The sequence below is a fragment of the Rhinoraja longicauda genome, chromosome 1, assembly GCF_053455715.1.
Source record: "Rhinoraja longicauda isolate Sanriku21f chromosome 1, sRhiLon1.1, whole genome shotgun sequence".
Classification (NCBI taxonomy): Eukaryota; Metazoa; Chordata; class Chondrichthyes; order Rajiformes; family Arhynchobatidae; genus Rhinoraja; species Rhinoraja longicauda.
The window spans coordinates 31,200,681-31,213,048 of record NC_135953.1 but is presented as its reverse complement, the minus strand read 5'-3'; the positions used below and the strand labels follow the sequence as shown (position 1 = coordinate 31,213,048).

Below are 12,368 nucleotides of genomic sequence, written 5' to 3'. Positions count from 1 at the left end.
TAATAAGTTACTATTAGTGTCGACAAAAATTTAGTCTCTGGGGTTATAAAAGTTGACAGTCCTGATGGCCTGTGGGAAGAAGCTCCGTCTTATCCTCTCCGTTTTCACAGCGTGACAGCGGAGGCGTTTGCCTGATCGTAGCATCTGGAACAGTCCGTTACTGGGGTGGCAGGGGTCCCTCATGATCTTGCTTGCTCTGGATCTGCACCTCCTGATGTATAGGTCCTGCAGGGGGACGAGTGTAGTTCCCATGGTGCGTTCTACCGAACGCACTACTCTCTGCAGGGCCATCCTGTCCTGGGCAGAGCTGTTCCCAAACCAGACTGTAATGTTGCCGGACAGGATGCTCTCTACAGCCCCAGAGTAGAAGCAATGAAGGATCCTCAGAGACACTCTGAATTTCCTCAGTTGTCTAAGGTGGTAAAGGCGCTGCTTAGCCTTACCCACCAGTGCGGCAATGTGCGTTGCCCACGTCAGATCCTCTGCGATGCGGACTCCCAAGTATTTAAAACTGCTCACCCTATCCACAATAGACCCATTTATCTCCAGTGGCGTGTACGTCCTTGGATGTTTAGCCCTTCTGAAGTCCACAATCAGCTCCTTTGTTTTAGTGACATTCAAGAGGAGGCTATTGTCCTGACACCAGAGTGCCAGATCAGCCACCTCCTCCCGGTAGGCCTTCTCATCGTTGTTGGAGATCCGGCCCACCACCACAGTGTCATCAGCAAACTTGATGATGGAGTTTGAGCTGAACCTGGCCCCACAGTCATGTGTGTACAGGGAGTACAGTAGGGGGCTAAGGACGCAGCCCTGGGGGGATCCTATGTTCAGGGTGAGGGAGCTCACTGAGGGAGTCCATCTGTCCCTTATAAATATATTAGAGTTAACTGTTTCAGTGCCATCTATCAATATTTGACAACTCTGTTTTTGCTTGCATTCTTTAATACTCAACCCTTTAAGGATTTATATAATTTTATCTAACTGTTGTAATTCGTTTGGCAACTGGTATTGGTTTATGATTGTCACATGTACTGAGATACAGTGAAAAACGTTATTTTGCGTACTATTCAGGCAAATTGTACCTGATATCAATAGAACAGCTAGGCAAAAGAGAACATAACTGGAATTCAGAATATGGTGTGACAGCTGCAAAGATGGTGCAGATAGAGGCTGCGACGAGGCAGATTGAAATATCGGGAAGAACATTACTAGCATTAGAGAGGTCTGTTCAAGATTCCGATAACAGCAGAGGAGAAGCTGCCCTTGAACCTGATGGTGCATGCTTTCAAGTGTTAGTATCTTCTGTCCGATGGAAGAGAGAAGAGGGAATTACCGGAGTGTAAACTGTTCTTGATTATGTTGGCTGCTCTCCTGAGACAGTATGAAGTACAGGTGAAGTTAATGGGGGAGAAGGTTGGTTTGTGTGATGCATTGAGCTGTGTTCACATCTTTCCACAATAATTAACCCGGGTAATAGTTTTCGTCCGAGTACCATTTTCACAATGACTGCGGAATTCAGTAACTTGGATGAGGATAAATGTGAGTTCAACAGGGGTGTCCCCTTGTTTGTGAATAAAAGCCTGGTCAAAGATCTGTCATAAGCTTGTCCAAGATGAAGTTACAGTGCGGCATTTCACTACACATTTATGTGTATGTGACAAATAAATGACTATTGACTATTGGAAAAACTGATATAACTATGAATCCTGCTATGGATCCACATCCCTCTATGCCGCGCTAATTCAAGTACCTGTCCATATACTTCTTCAATGTTGGTGTAGTTCCTGCCTTCGCCACCTCTACGGCAATGCATTCCAGATACTAACAACTCTTTGTGGGAAAAACCTGACAACCTCGGATCCTATGTAAGCCTCCTCCCTCTCAGCTTGAACCCATTCCCTCTAGTTTTGGCCATCTGTATCGTGGGAAACAGATTCTGGCTTTCTATACCATTTATGCCTTTCATTTATTTGGACCTCTATCATATCACCTCTCAGCCTCCTGTGCTCCAGTGAAAACAGGCCTAGCCTGTCCAATCTCACCTGACAAATCAAGCCCTTCAATCCAGGAAACATCCTTGTGAAACTTTTCTCCATCCTCTCCCGCGTAATCACTAAGTGGATCGAGAATTGGTTTCATGGAAGGAAGCACAGGGTGGTGGGGAAAGGGTGGTTTTTGGACTGAAAGCCTGTGATGAGTGGTGTGCCTTTGATTGATGCTGCTTATTATCTATATAAGCAATATAGATGAGAATGTACTAGGCATGATTGGTAAGTTGGTAAATTGGTCAGAGCAGTTTAAAGAAGGGTCTCGACCCGAAACGTCACCCATTCCTTCTCTCCAGAGATGCTGCCTGACTCACTGAGGTACTCCAGCATTTTGTGCCTACCTTCGATTTAAATCAGCATCTGCAGTTCTTTCCTGCACATGATTGGTAAGTTTATAGGTGACACCAAAATAGGTGGTATAGTAGAGAGTGAAGATGGTTATAAATTACAGCAAGATCTTGATCAGCTAGGCTAGTGAGCTGAGGAATGGCAAATTGAGTTTTATGAAGATAAATGTGAGTTTTACGAAGATATGTTGCACTTTGGGAGGCCAGGGTTCAACACATCACGGTCCGGATTCAGAAAATCCTAGTGAGGGAAGGCAATCAACCTGAAGTCGTTGTGCACGTGGGCACGAATGACGTCGGGCGGAAGAGGAAGGAGGTGCTACAGCGGGAGTTTAGAGAGTTGGGAAAAACACTGAGAAGTAGGACGTCGAAGGTGGTTATCTCTGGACTGCTACCGGTACCTCGTGCTGGTGAGGCCAGGAACAGAGAGATAGAGGGTATGAATTTATGGCTGAGGGGCTGGTGCAGAGAGCAGGGATTTAGATTTCTGGACCACTGGGATCTCTTCTGGGCTAGGGGTGACTTGTACAAAAGGGACGGGTTACATCTTAACAGCAGGGGGACAAACATTCTGGCAGGCAGGTTTGCTAGTGTGACACCTGTGGCTTTAAACTAAGTAGTGGGGGGGAGGGGTTAACAAATTGTGAATATGAAGATGAGGTAAAAGGTAATACAGGAGATATTGCAAAAGACTCTCGGAAGAATGGGAACAGAAGTTCTAGAGGGGAAAAGAAATTAAGGGCAGGGCCAATTGTGACCGATGTGAGAGGGGAGGTAAATACAGAAGTTAAAGTGTTGTACTTAAATGCGCTTAGTATAAAAAATAAAGTGGATGAGCTTGAGGCTCAGTTAGTCATGGGCAAGTATGATGTTGTGGGGATCACTGAGACATGGCTACAAGAGGACCAGGGCTGGGAACTGAATATTCAGGGGTACACAACGTATAGAAAAGACAGACAGGTGGGCAGAGGGGGTGGGGTTGCTCTGATGGTAAGGAATGATATTCATTCCCTTGCAAGGGGTGACATAGAATCAGGAGATGTTGAATCAGTATGGATAGAAATGAGAAATTGTAAGGGTAAAAAGACCCTAATGGGAGTTATCTATAGGCCCCCAAACAGTAGCCTCGACATAGGGTGCAAGTTGAATCAGGAGATAAAATTGGCGTGTCAAAAATGTAATGCTACGGTGGTTATGGGAGATTTCAACATGCAGGTAGACTGGGAAAATCAGGTTGGAAATGGACCCCAGGAAAGAGAGTTTGTAGAGTGCCTTCGAGATGGATTCTTAGAACAGCTTGTACTGGAGCATACCAGGGAGAAGGCAATTCTGGATTTAGTGTTGTGTAATGATCCTGATCTGATAAGAGGACTAGAGGTAAAAGAGCCATTAGGAGGCAGTGATCACAACATGATAAGTTTTACTCTGCAAATGGAAAGGCAGAAGGGAAAATCGGAAGTGTCGGTATTACAGTATAGCAAAGGGGATTACAGAGGCATGAGGCAGGAGCTGGCCAAAATTGACTGGAAGGAGGCCCTAGCAGGGAAGACGGTAGAACAGCAATGGCAGGTATTCCTGGGAATAATGCAGAGGTTGCAGGATCAATTTATTCCAAAGAGGTGGAAAGACTCTAAGGGGAGTAAGAGACACCTGTGGCTGACAAGGGAAGTCAGGGACAGCATAAAAATTAAGGAGAGGAAGTATAACATAGCAAAGAAGAGTGGGAAGACAGAGGATTGGGACTCTTTTAAAGAGCAACAAAAGTTAGCTAAAAAGGCTATACGGGGAGAAAAGATGAGGTACGAGGGTAAACTAGCCAATAATATAAAGGAGGATAGCAAAAGTTTTTTTAGGTACGTGAAGAGGAAAAAAATAGTCAAGGCAAATGTGGGTCCCTTGAAGACAGAAGCAGGGGAATTTATTATGGGGAACAAAGAAATGGCAGACGAGTTAAACCGTTACTTTGGATCTGTCTTCACTGAGGAAGATACACACAATCTCCCAAATGTTCTAGGGGCCGGAGAACCTAGGGTGATGGAGGAACTGAAGGAAATCCACATTAGGCAGGAAATGGTTTTGGGTAGACTGATGGGACTGAAGGCTGATAAATCCCCAGGGCCTGATGGTCTGCATCCCAGGGTACTTAAGGAGGTGGCTCTAGAAATAGTAGAAGCATTGGAGATCATTTTTCAATGTTCTATAGATTCAGGATCAGTTCCTGTAGATTGGAGGATCGCAAATGTTATCCCACTTTTTAAGAAAGGAGGGAGAGAGAAAACGGGTAATTATAGACCAGTTAGTCTGACATCAGTGGTGGGGAAGATGCTGGAGTCAATTATAAAAGACGAAATTGCTGAGCATTTGGATAGCAGTAACAGGATCATTCCGAGTCAGCATGGATTTACGAAGGGGAAATCATGCTTGACAAATCTACTGGAATTTTGTGAGGATGTAACTAGGAATATTGACAGGGGAGAGTCAGTGGATGTGGTGTACCTCGACTTTCAGAAAGCCTTCGACAAGGTCCCACATAGGAGATTAGTGGGCAAAATTAGGGCACATGGTATTGGGGGTAGGGTACTGACATGGATAGAAAATTGGTTGACAGACAGAAAGCAAAGAGTGGGGATAAATGGGTCCCTTTCGGAATGGCAGGCAGTGACTAGTGGGGTACCGCAAGGTTCGGTGCTGGGACCCCAGCTATTTACGATATACATTAATGACTTAGACGAAGGGATTAAAAGTACCATTAGCAAATTTGCAGATGATACTAAGCTGGGGGGTAGTGTGAATTGTGAGGAAGATGCAATAAGGCTGCAGGGTGACTTGGACAGGTTGTGTGAGTGGGCGGATACATGGCAGATGCAGTTTAATGTAGATAAGTGTGAGGTTATTCACTTTGGAAGTAAGAATAGAAAGGCAGATTATTATCTGAATGGTGTCAAGTTAGGAGGAGGGGGAGTTCAACGAGATCTGGGTGTCCTAGTGCATCAGTCAATGAAAGGAAGCATGCAGGTACAGCAGGCAGTGAAGAAAACCAATGGAATGTTGGCCTTCGTAACAAGAGGAGTTGAGTATAGGAGCAAAGAGGTCCTTCTACAGTTGTACCGGGCCCTGGTGAGACCGCACCTGGAGTACTGTGTGCAGTTTTGGTCTCCAAATTTGAGGAAGGATATTCTTGCTATGGAGGGCGTGCAGCGTAGGTTCACTAGGTTAATTCCCGGAATGGCGGGACTGTTGTATGTTGAAAGGCTGGAGCGATTGGGCTTGTATACACTGGAATTTAGAAGGATGAGGGGGGATCTTATTGAAACATATAAGATAATTAGGGGATTGGACACATTAGAGGCAGGAAACATGTTCCCAATGTTGGGGGAGTCCAGAACAAGGGGCCACAGTTTAAGAATAAGGGGTAGGCCATTTAGAACGGAGATGAGGAAGACCTTTTTCAGCCAGAAAGTGGTGAAGGTGTGGAATTCTCTGCCTCAGAAGGCAGTGGAGGCCAGTTCGTTGGATGCTTTCAAGAGAGAGCTGGATAAAGCTCTTAAGGATAGCGGAGTGAGCGGGTATGGGGAGAAGGCAGGAACGGGGTACTGATTGAGAGTGATCAGCCATGATCGCATTGAATGGCGGTGCTGGCTCGAAGGGCTGAATGGCCTACTCCTGCACCTATTGTCTATTGTCTATTGTTAAACCAGGGGCAGGACCTTCACAGTGAATGGTATGGCTCTGAATAATGTTGTAGAACAGAAGGATGGTGCAGAACAAATACATTGTTCCCTGAAAGTGGTATCACAACTGAAGTGGTGAAGAAGGCTTTTGGCATGCTAGCCTTTATCAGTCATGGTGGTTGGAATTTTATGTCATAGTTGAATGGACGTTGGGACATTATGTAACAGCTGTACAAGACATTGGTGAGGCCACATTTGGGGTATTGTGTTAATTTTGGTCACCTTGCTGTGGCAAATATGCTGTTAAGTTGGAAAATATGCAGAGAAGATTTAGGAGGATGTTGCAGGATTTGAGGGTCTGAGCTGTCGGAGTGGTTGCGCAGGCTAGGAATTTATCCCTAGGATTGCAGGAGTCTGAGGGGTGATCTTAAAGAGGGGTGTAAATTAGGCTGAGCACATAGTCTTTTTCTCAGGATAGTTGAATCAAGAAATCCTGGAAATTGTCCCTAGAGTGTAGGATAGAACTAGTGCATGGGGTGATTGTTGGTCGGCGTGGACTCGGTAGGCCGAAGGGCCTGTTTCCACACTGTATCTCTAAAATCTAAAACTAAGAAATAGAGGGGATAGATTTAAGGTGAGAATGGAAAGAGTTAATAGGAACCTGAGGGGCAATATTTTCACACTGATGATGGTGGGTTTATGAAACAAGCTGCCAGAGAAGTAATCGAGGCAGATACAATAACAACATGTAAAAGACATTTAGACAGATACATGGTTTACTTTAGTTTAGTTTAGAGATGCAGTTCAGAAACAGGCCCTTCGGCCCACTCAGTCCACTCTGACCAGCGAACGCCAGTTCACACTAGTTCTATGTTTTTGCCACTTTTGCATCCACTCCCTTCACTAGGGACAATTTGCAGAAGGCAATTAACTTATAAATCTGCACATCTTTGGGATGTAGGAGGAAATGGCGGCACGGTAGCGCAGCGGTAGAGTTGCTGCTTTACAGCGAATGCAGCGCCGGAGACTCAGGTTCGATCCTGACTACGGGTGCTGTACTGTAAGGAGTTTGTACGTTCTCCCCGTGACCTGCGTGGGTTTTCTCCGAGATCTTCGGTTTCCTCCCACACTCCAAAGACGTACGGGTATGTAGGTTAATTTGACTGGGTAAATGTAAAAAATTGTCCCTCGTGGGTGTAGGATAGTGTTAATGTGCGGGGATCGCTGGGCGGCGCGGACTTGGTGGGCCGAAAAGGCCTGTTTCCGCGCTGTATATATATGATATATGATATGATAAACCAGAGCACTCTAAGGAAACCCACATGGTCACAAGGAGAATGTGCAAACTCCACACAGACAGCACCCGAGGTCAGGATTGATTATTAGGTGTTATTGTACAAAAATTTGAAAGAAGAGCATTTTGTTAATGAAGAAATATGAGCCACCAGTTAAAATTCTTTTATGGTTGTGAGTATGAATATTTTTGACTGTGTCCAGAGAACAGTGCACCTTCAGGAGTTTGATCAATGATAGTCTGGAGAACGAATAAAAGTGCATCATAAATAAAATCAAAGGATTTAGAAACAAGCAGATTAAAGATTGTGAAGGGGGTGAGGTAATGTGGATGAATTAAATGTTAAATCAGGCACAGAATGAGAAATAGAGGGACAGGAAGTTTGGATTTAAACCCAGAAAAAGACTGTTTAAGAAGCGAACTATTTAAAGATTTTGGAATTTTTCATTTCATTCAAAAATTCAAGAGTCAAGAGTCAAGAATCAATTGTCACCTGCACCAGAGCAATAACAATTAAAGTCTTACTTGCTGCAGCTTTACGCCACATTAAATTACAGGCACATGGCACGACAGATAGTTTACAAGAAATTATCAGTTATACTAGGTAAACCAGACCTTAATAGTGCAAGCAAGAATATCTAACTTTGCAACAGAATCTTGATCAGCTGGGATGGTGGGCCAAAGAATAGCAAATGGAATTTAACTAAGTTTGAGGTGTTCACTTTGGTGTGTCAAACCAGTTCAGGACAAGTCACAGAACAGGAGGGTTATTGATAATTGTGCCAGATAAACAATACTGCTCTTCACATTAGCATGACCAAGGAGCTGATTTTTGACTTCAGGAAAGGAAAGCTGAGGGACCATGCACCTGTCTTTGTCTGTAGCTTCAAGTTCCTGGGCACACACATCTCCAAAGATCTGTCCTGGACCCAGCATATTGATGAAAGTGCAAAGAAACCTCACCAATGCTTCTTCTTCTTCTTCAGAGGTATGAGAAGATCAAATGCTCAAAAATGAAGTAGGTTACAGAAAGCGGTGGACGTTGCCTGGTCCATTATAGGTACTGACCTCCATACATCAAAGGGACCTACATGGTGTTGCCTGAAGAACACAGCTAATATCATCAACGACCCACACCACTGTGGCCATGCTCTCATCTTACTACCATCGGGAAAAAGGTCCAGGAGCATGAGGATCATTAATTCCGAGTTCAAGAACAGCTTCTTCCCATCAACCTTCCAGTTCTTGAACCACCCTGTATAACCCTAACCATAACCCTACCCCAACACTGAACCACTACCGGCTTTGCACTATTATGAAGAAAGGCACAAAATGCTGGGGTATCTCAGCGGGACAGGCAGTATCTCTGGAGAGAAGGAATGGGTGACATTTTGGGTTGAAACCCTTCCTCAGACTGAGATCAAAACGTCACCCATTCCTTCTCTCCAGAGATGCTGTATGTCCCACAGAGTTACTCCAACATTTTGTGCCTATCTTCGGTCGACCAATTCCTTCCTACACATTTGCACTATTATGGTTGCTTTACATAAGTAGGCTTCTTCACTATCCTGATCTGATTTACAGAGAATAATTGATAACTTGTTGTATATATTTTGTTGCTGTGTCTAATGTGCCTGTAAAGCTGCAGCATGTAAGACTTCCATTTCTCTGGTTCATATCCGGTGCCCATGAAATTAATCACTCTTGATATTGTAGAGGTAACTCACCAGTATAAATCAATAAACCAAGTGGTATGTTCCATTCTTTCCTAAAAAAGAATCGTAACAAACTAACCTGGTATCCTAAAATCAGATCAGTGGTAGCAGGTTAATTGAAGTTGTTGCTGAAGTAAACCAGAAAATTAAGAATTAATTTTCTTTTTTCGAGGAACAACACGAGGTCGTGGAAAGGTCAGAATGTAGCCACTGCTGTTATCGGGGTGAGCCTGGTAATCGGGGATGGCCAGGTCCACCTGGTCAATCTGGTATTCCAGGTGAGTTCATTCTGCCTTTTTTTGTAACCTTATCCACCAGTTATATGATGTGATTTTCTTGGGAGTTGGTATGAATTCCACAGGAGAAAAGCTTGTGGGAACGTCAATAATGTGAAGCAAAAATCCCGCCACGTTACATTTTTTTTACACGTCTGAGACTCTCATTTCCTCTTTTTCCACGTTTCCTTACATGTCTTATTATAAGGCAGCACACTGCCAAAATAGTCAGATTCGCCATTGCAACTTTTTCACTGCAATACTTTAAGTTGAAAAGCAAAAAAGAAAAACTAGCAATGCTGAACATCCTCAGCAGGTCAGGCGGCTTCTGTGGAGAGAGAAACGGCATTAATGTTAAATGTCATCAGGAAGGTTGATTGATAAAATGTCATCAACCTGTGAGGTTAAGTGGAGACACAAGGAACTGCAAATACTGATTTACAACAAAAGAGACAAAGTGCTGGAGTAACTTGGCAGGTCAGGCAGCAATACTGTTGAACATGTGTATGTGTTAATCAGCTCAGGACTCTTCTCAGGGACCTTATCCAAAACGTGACCTCACCAAGTTCTCCAGAGATGATGCGTGACCCGTTGAGTTACTCCAGCACTTTTTGAGGTTGTGATTTTCTCAATATGTGTACTGTTGGATCATTGGGGATTTTCAGCTTTGTCTGGTTTTCCATGCATAGGAAAGGTTTAGAGGAATATGGGTCAATGCAGCCAAATGTGACTAGCTTAGATGGGTCATTTTGGTCAACATGTATGAGATGGGCCAAAGGGCCTGTTTCTGTGCTATATGACTCCATGACTCTATCTGCAAATTGATTTCACAAATGTTTCCTGGCCAATATTCATTTTAGCTGAAAAAGGACACAAAATTCTGGAGTAACTCAGCGGGTCAGGCAGCATGTTTGGAGAACATAGACAGGTGATGTTACGGGTCGGGACCCTTCTTTGGGAACTATTTATGCCCAGTCGGAAGAAGGGTCCAGACCCGATGTGTCACCTATCCATGTTCTCCAGAGATGTTGCCTGACCTGCTGAGTTACTCCAGTACTTTGTGTCCTTTTGTGTAAACCAGCATCTGCAGTTCCTTGTTTCTGCATTCATTTTAGTAGCCTTTTTATGCAAATGAAAGAATGAGAAGTAGCATTGCAGTTAAATCAGATATTGTTTTACAATATTGACAGATTAAGTTCGCTACAGAATAGAACAATTATTGGAAACATGCACAAGGTCCTCTGGCATTTGTGAAAAACAGAGTGTGCATCTTGAGCAGTGTAGTGTTAACATGACTCGACTAGCAATCCACCAACTTGGTCTAATAGCATGAAATAGAATCTTACATTGGCAGCTTGAGGATTTTAATTTAATTTGCAAAAACTGGAGGAAATGCTGGTACAGAGAATAACGATCACAAAAGGTGCCAAGTGTTTTGTGAAACACATTTGGATAGTTAAAATTCGCAGAAGGTAACCTACCATTCTGATCCACTCTGAATTGTATATTAAATATGGGTAAGTTTTAACTGCCTTCTAAAATGACTTCTTAGATCCATCTGTTGCAGAAAGGAAATGTTTCTCAACCATGGATTGGCATACAATCACAGCCCTGTCAACAACACCACTCCAAGAATGGAACCTTCATTTTAATTATCACTAATTAATACTATTTAGATTAACTTTTATCTTAGAATGAACAAGTTGAAAGTACTTGACAGTTATTTTATTATCCCTAGTTGCCTGACCTCTGGTTAACAATACTGATTGGAATAATCTGCTTATTTAACCAATGAAATGTACAGTATGATAATGGTATTGTTATTTAACAGCTACTAGAGTTCAATGTTTCTGTATTTTGCATGTGTGATTACACAAGGATAACCTAAGTAAAAATCAAAGAGTGGGAGGAGTTCATCTGGTCAGTTCTGCTTTGTGGAGGGAAATGGACAACCACGTTTTGGGTCAGAACCTTTCTTCAGACTGAATGCAGTAAGGGGGAGAAAGCTGGAAAAGAGAGATAGGGGTGAAACAAATCCTGGCAAGTGATAGGAGGATACAGTTGCAGGAGGATGACAGCCAGATGGGTGGAGTAAATGACAAAGGCTAGAGATGAAAAAGAGATTAGATAAGGAGGTCTCCACCACTCTCTGTGTAAAAATGTGTTCCCTGCATCTCCATTAAACTTTCCCCTCTCACCTTATACCTACGGCCTCTAGTGCTGGACATTTCCACCGTGGGAAAAATGTTCTGACTGTGTATCTATCTATGCCACTGTCTACCCTATCTGTGCCTTCCCTATCTATATTACTTGAAACTAAAGAATGCAATCTTAGTAACTTTGGGCTGTAAAGTGCCCAAGAGGAATTTGTGTTGCTGTTCTTCCACTTTACATGTGACCTGACTCTGGTAGTGGAGAAGGCCAAGGGCAGAAAGGTTAGCAGGGGAGTGAGAAGAGGAGTTAAAATCTTTAGCAACCAGAAAGCCAATTTGTTCAGCGACCAGTTAGTGACAGACAATGAAAGCTGAACTGACCATTGACTTCTGCACCTGTAAATGAAGAAACTAAATTCATAACTTAGGAAGGCCCATTTATAGCCTCCCATATATTCTCCTTTGTATGTTATGTCCTCTAGTAACTTTACATGAAGAGGAAGATTTGGAGGAAGATCTATAGGAACAGAGTTAGAACCTTAAGGCACATTTTAAAAAAACACTGTGTTAAAGATTACCAATCAAGAAGTTACTTTCCAGATTTCCCATGAAGAATTCCTTAATGATAGATTGGAACTTTTTATACCACTGTCTGGTGAAAACAGATTTAAGTGGGCAATTGAGAGAAAAGAATGGGCAAGGTGGGAGGAAAATAAGCAAAATCAGAAAATGCTGGAAAAATTCAGCAAGTGAAAAGCATTGCTCTGAGGAGGACAACCCAATAGACAAAGGTTTAAAAGGACATAGGTTTAAGTTTATTGATCGATGATTGGCGCGGACATGGTGAGCCAAGGGTCTGTTTCAA

At 43.3% G+C, this 12,368-nt stretch overlaps 1 protein-coding gene across 1 annotated transcript in view; it reads left to right on the top strand.

Annotated features, from left to right (window-relative positions):
* Window positions 1–12,368, top strand: part of LOC144598966 (uncharacterized) — a 35,125-nt gene that overhangs the window by 1,382 nt on the left and 21,375 nt on the right. The window contains exon 2 of the mRNA XM_078409633.1: window positions 9,248–9,353. Within this exon, the coding sequence (XP_078265759.1) occupies window positions 9,248–9,353 (106 nt within the window). The remainder of the gene's footprint in view (window positions 1–9,247; window positions 9,354–12,368) is intronic.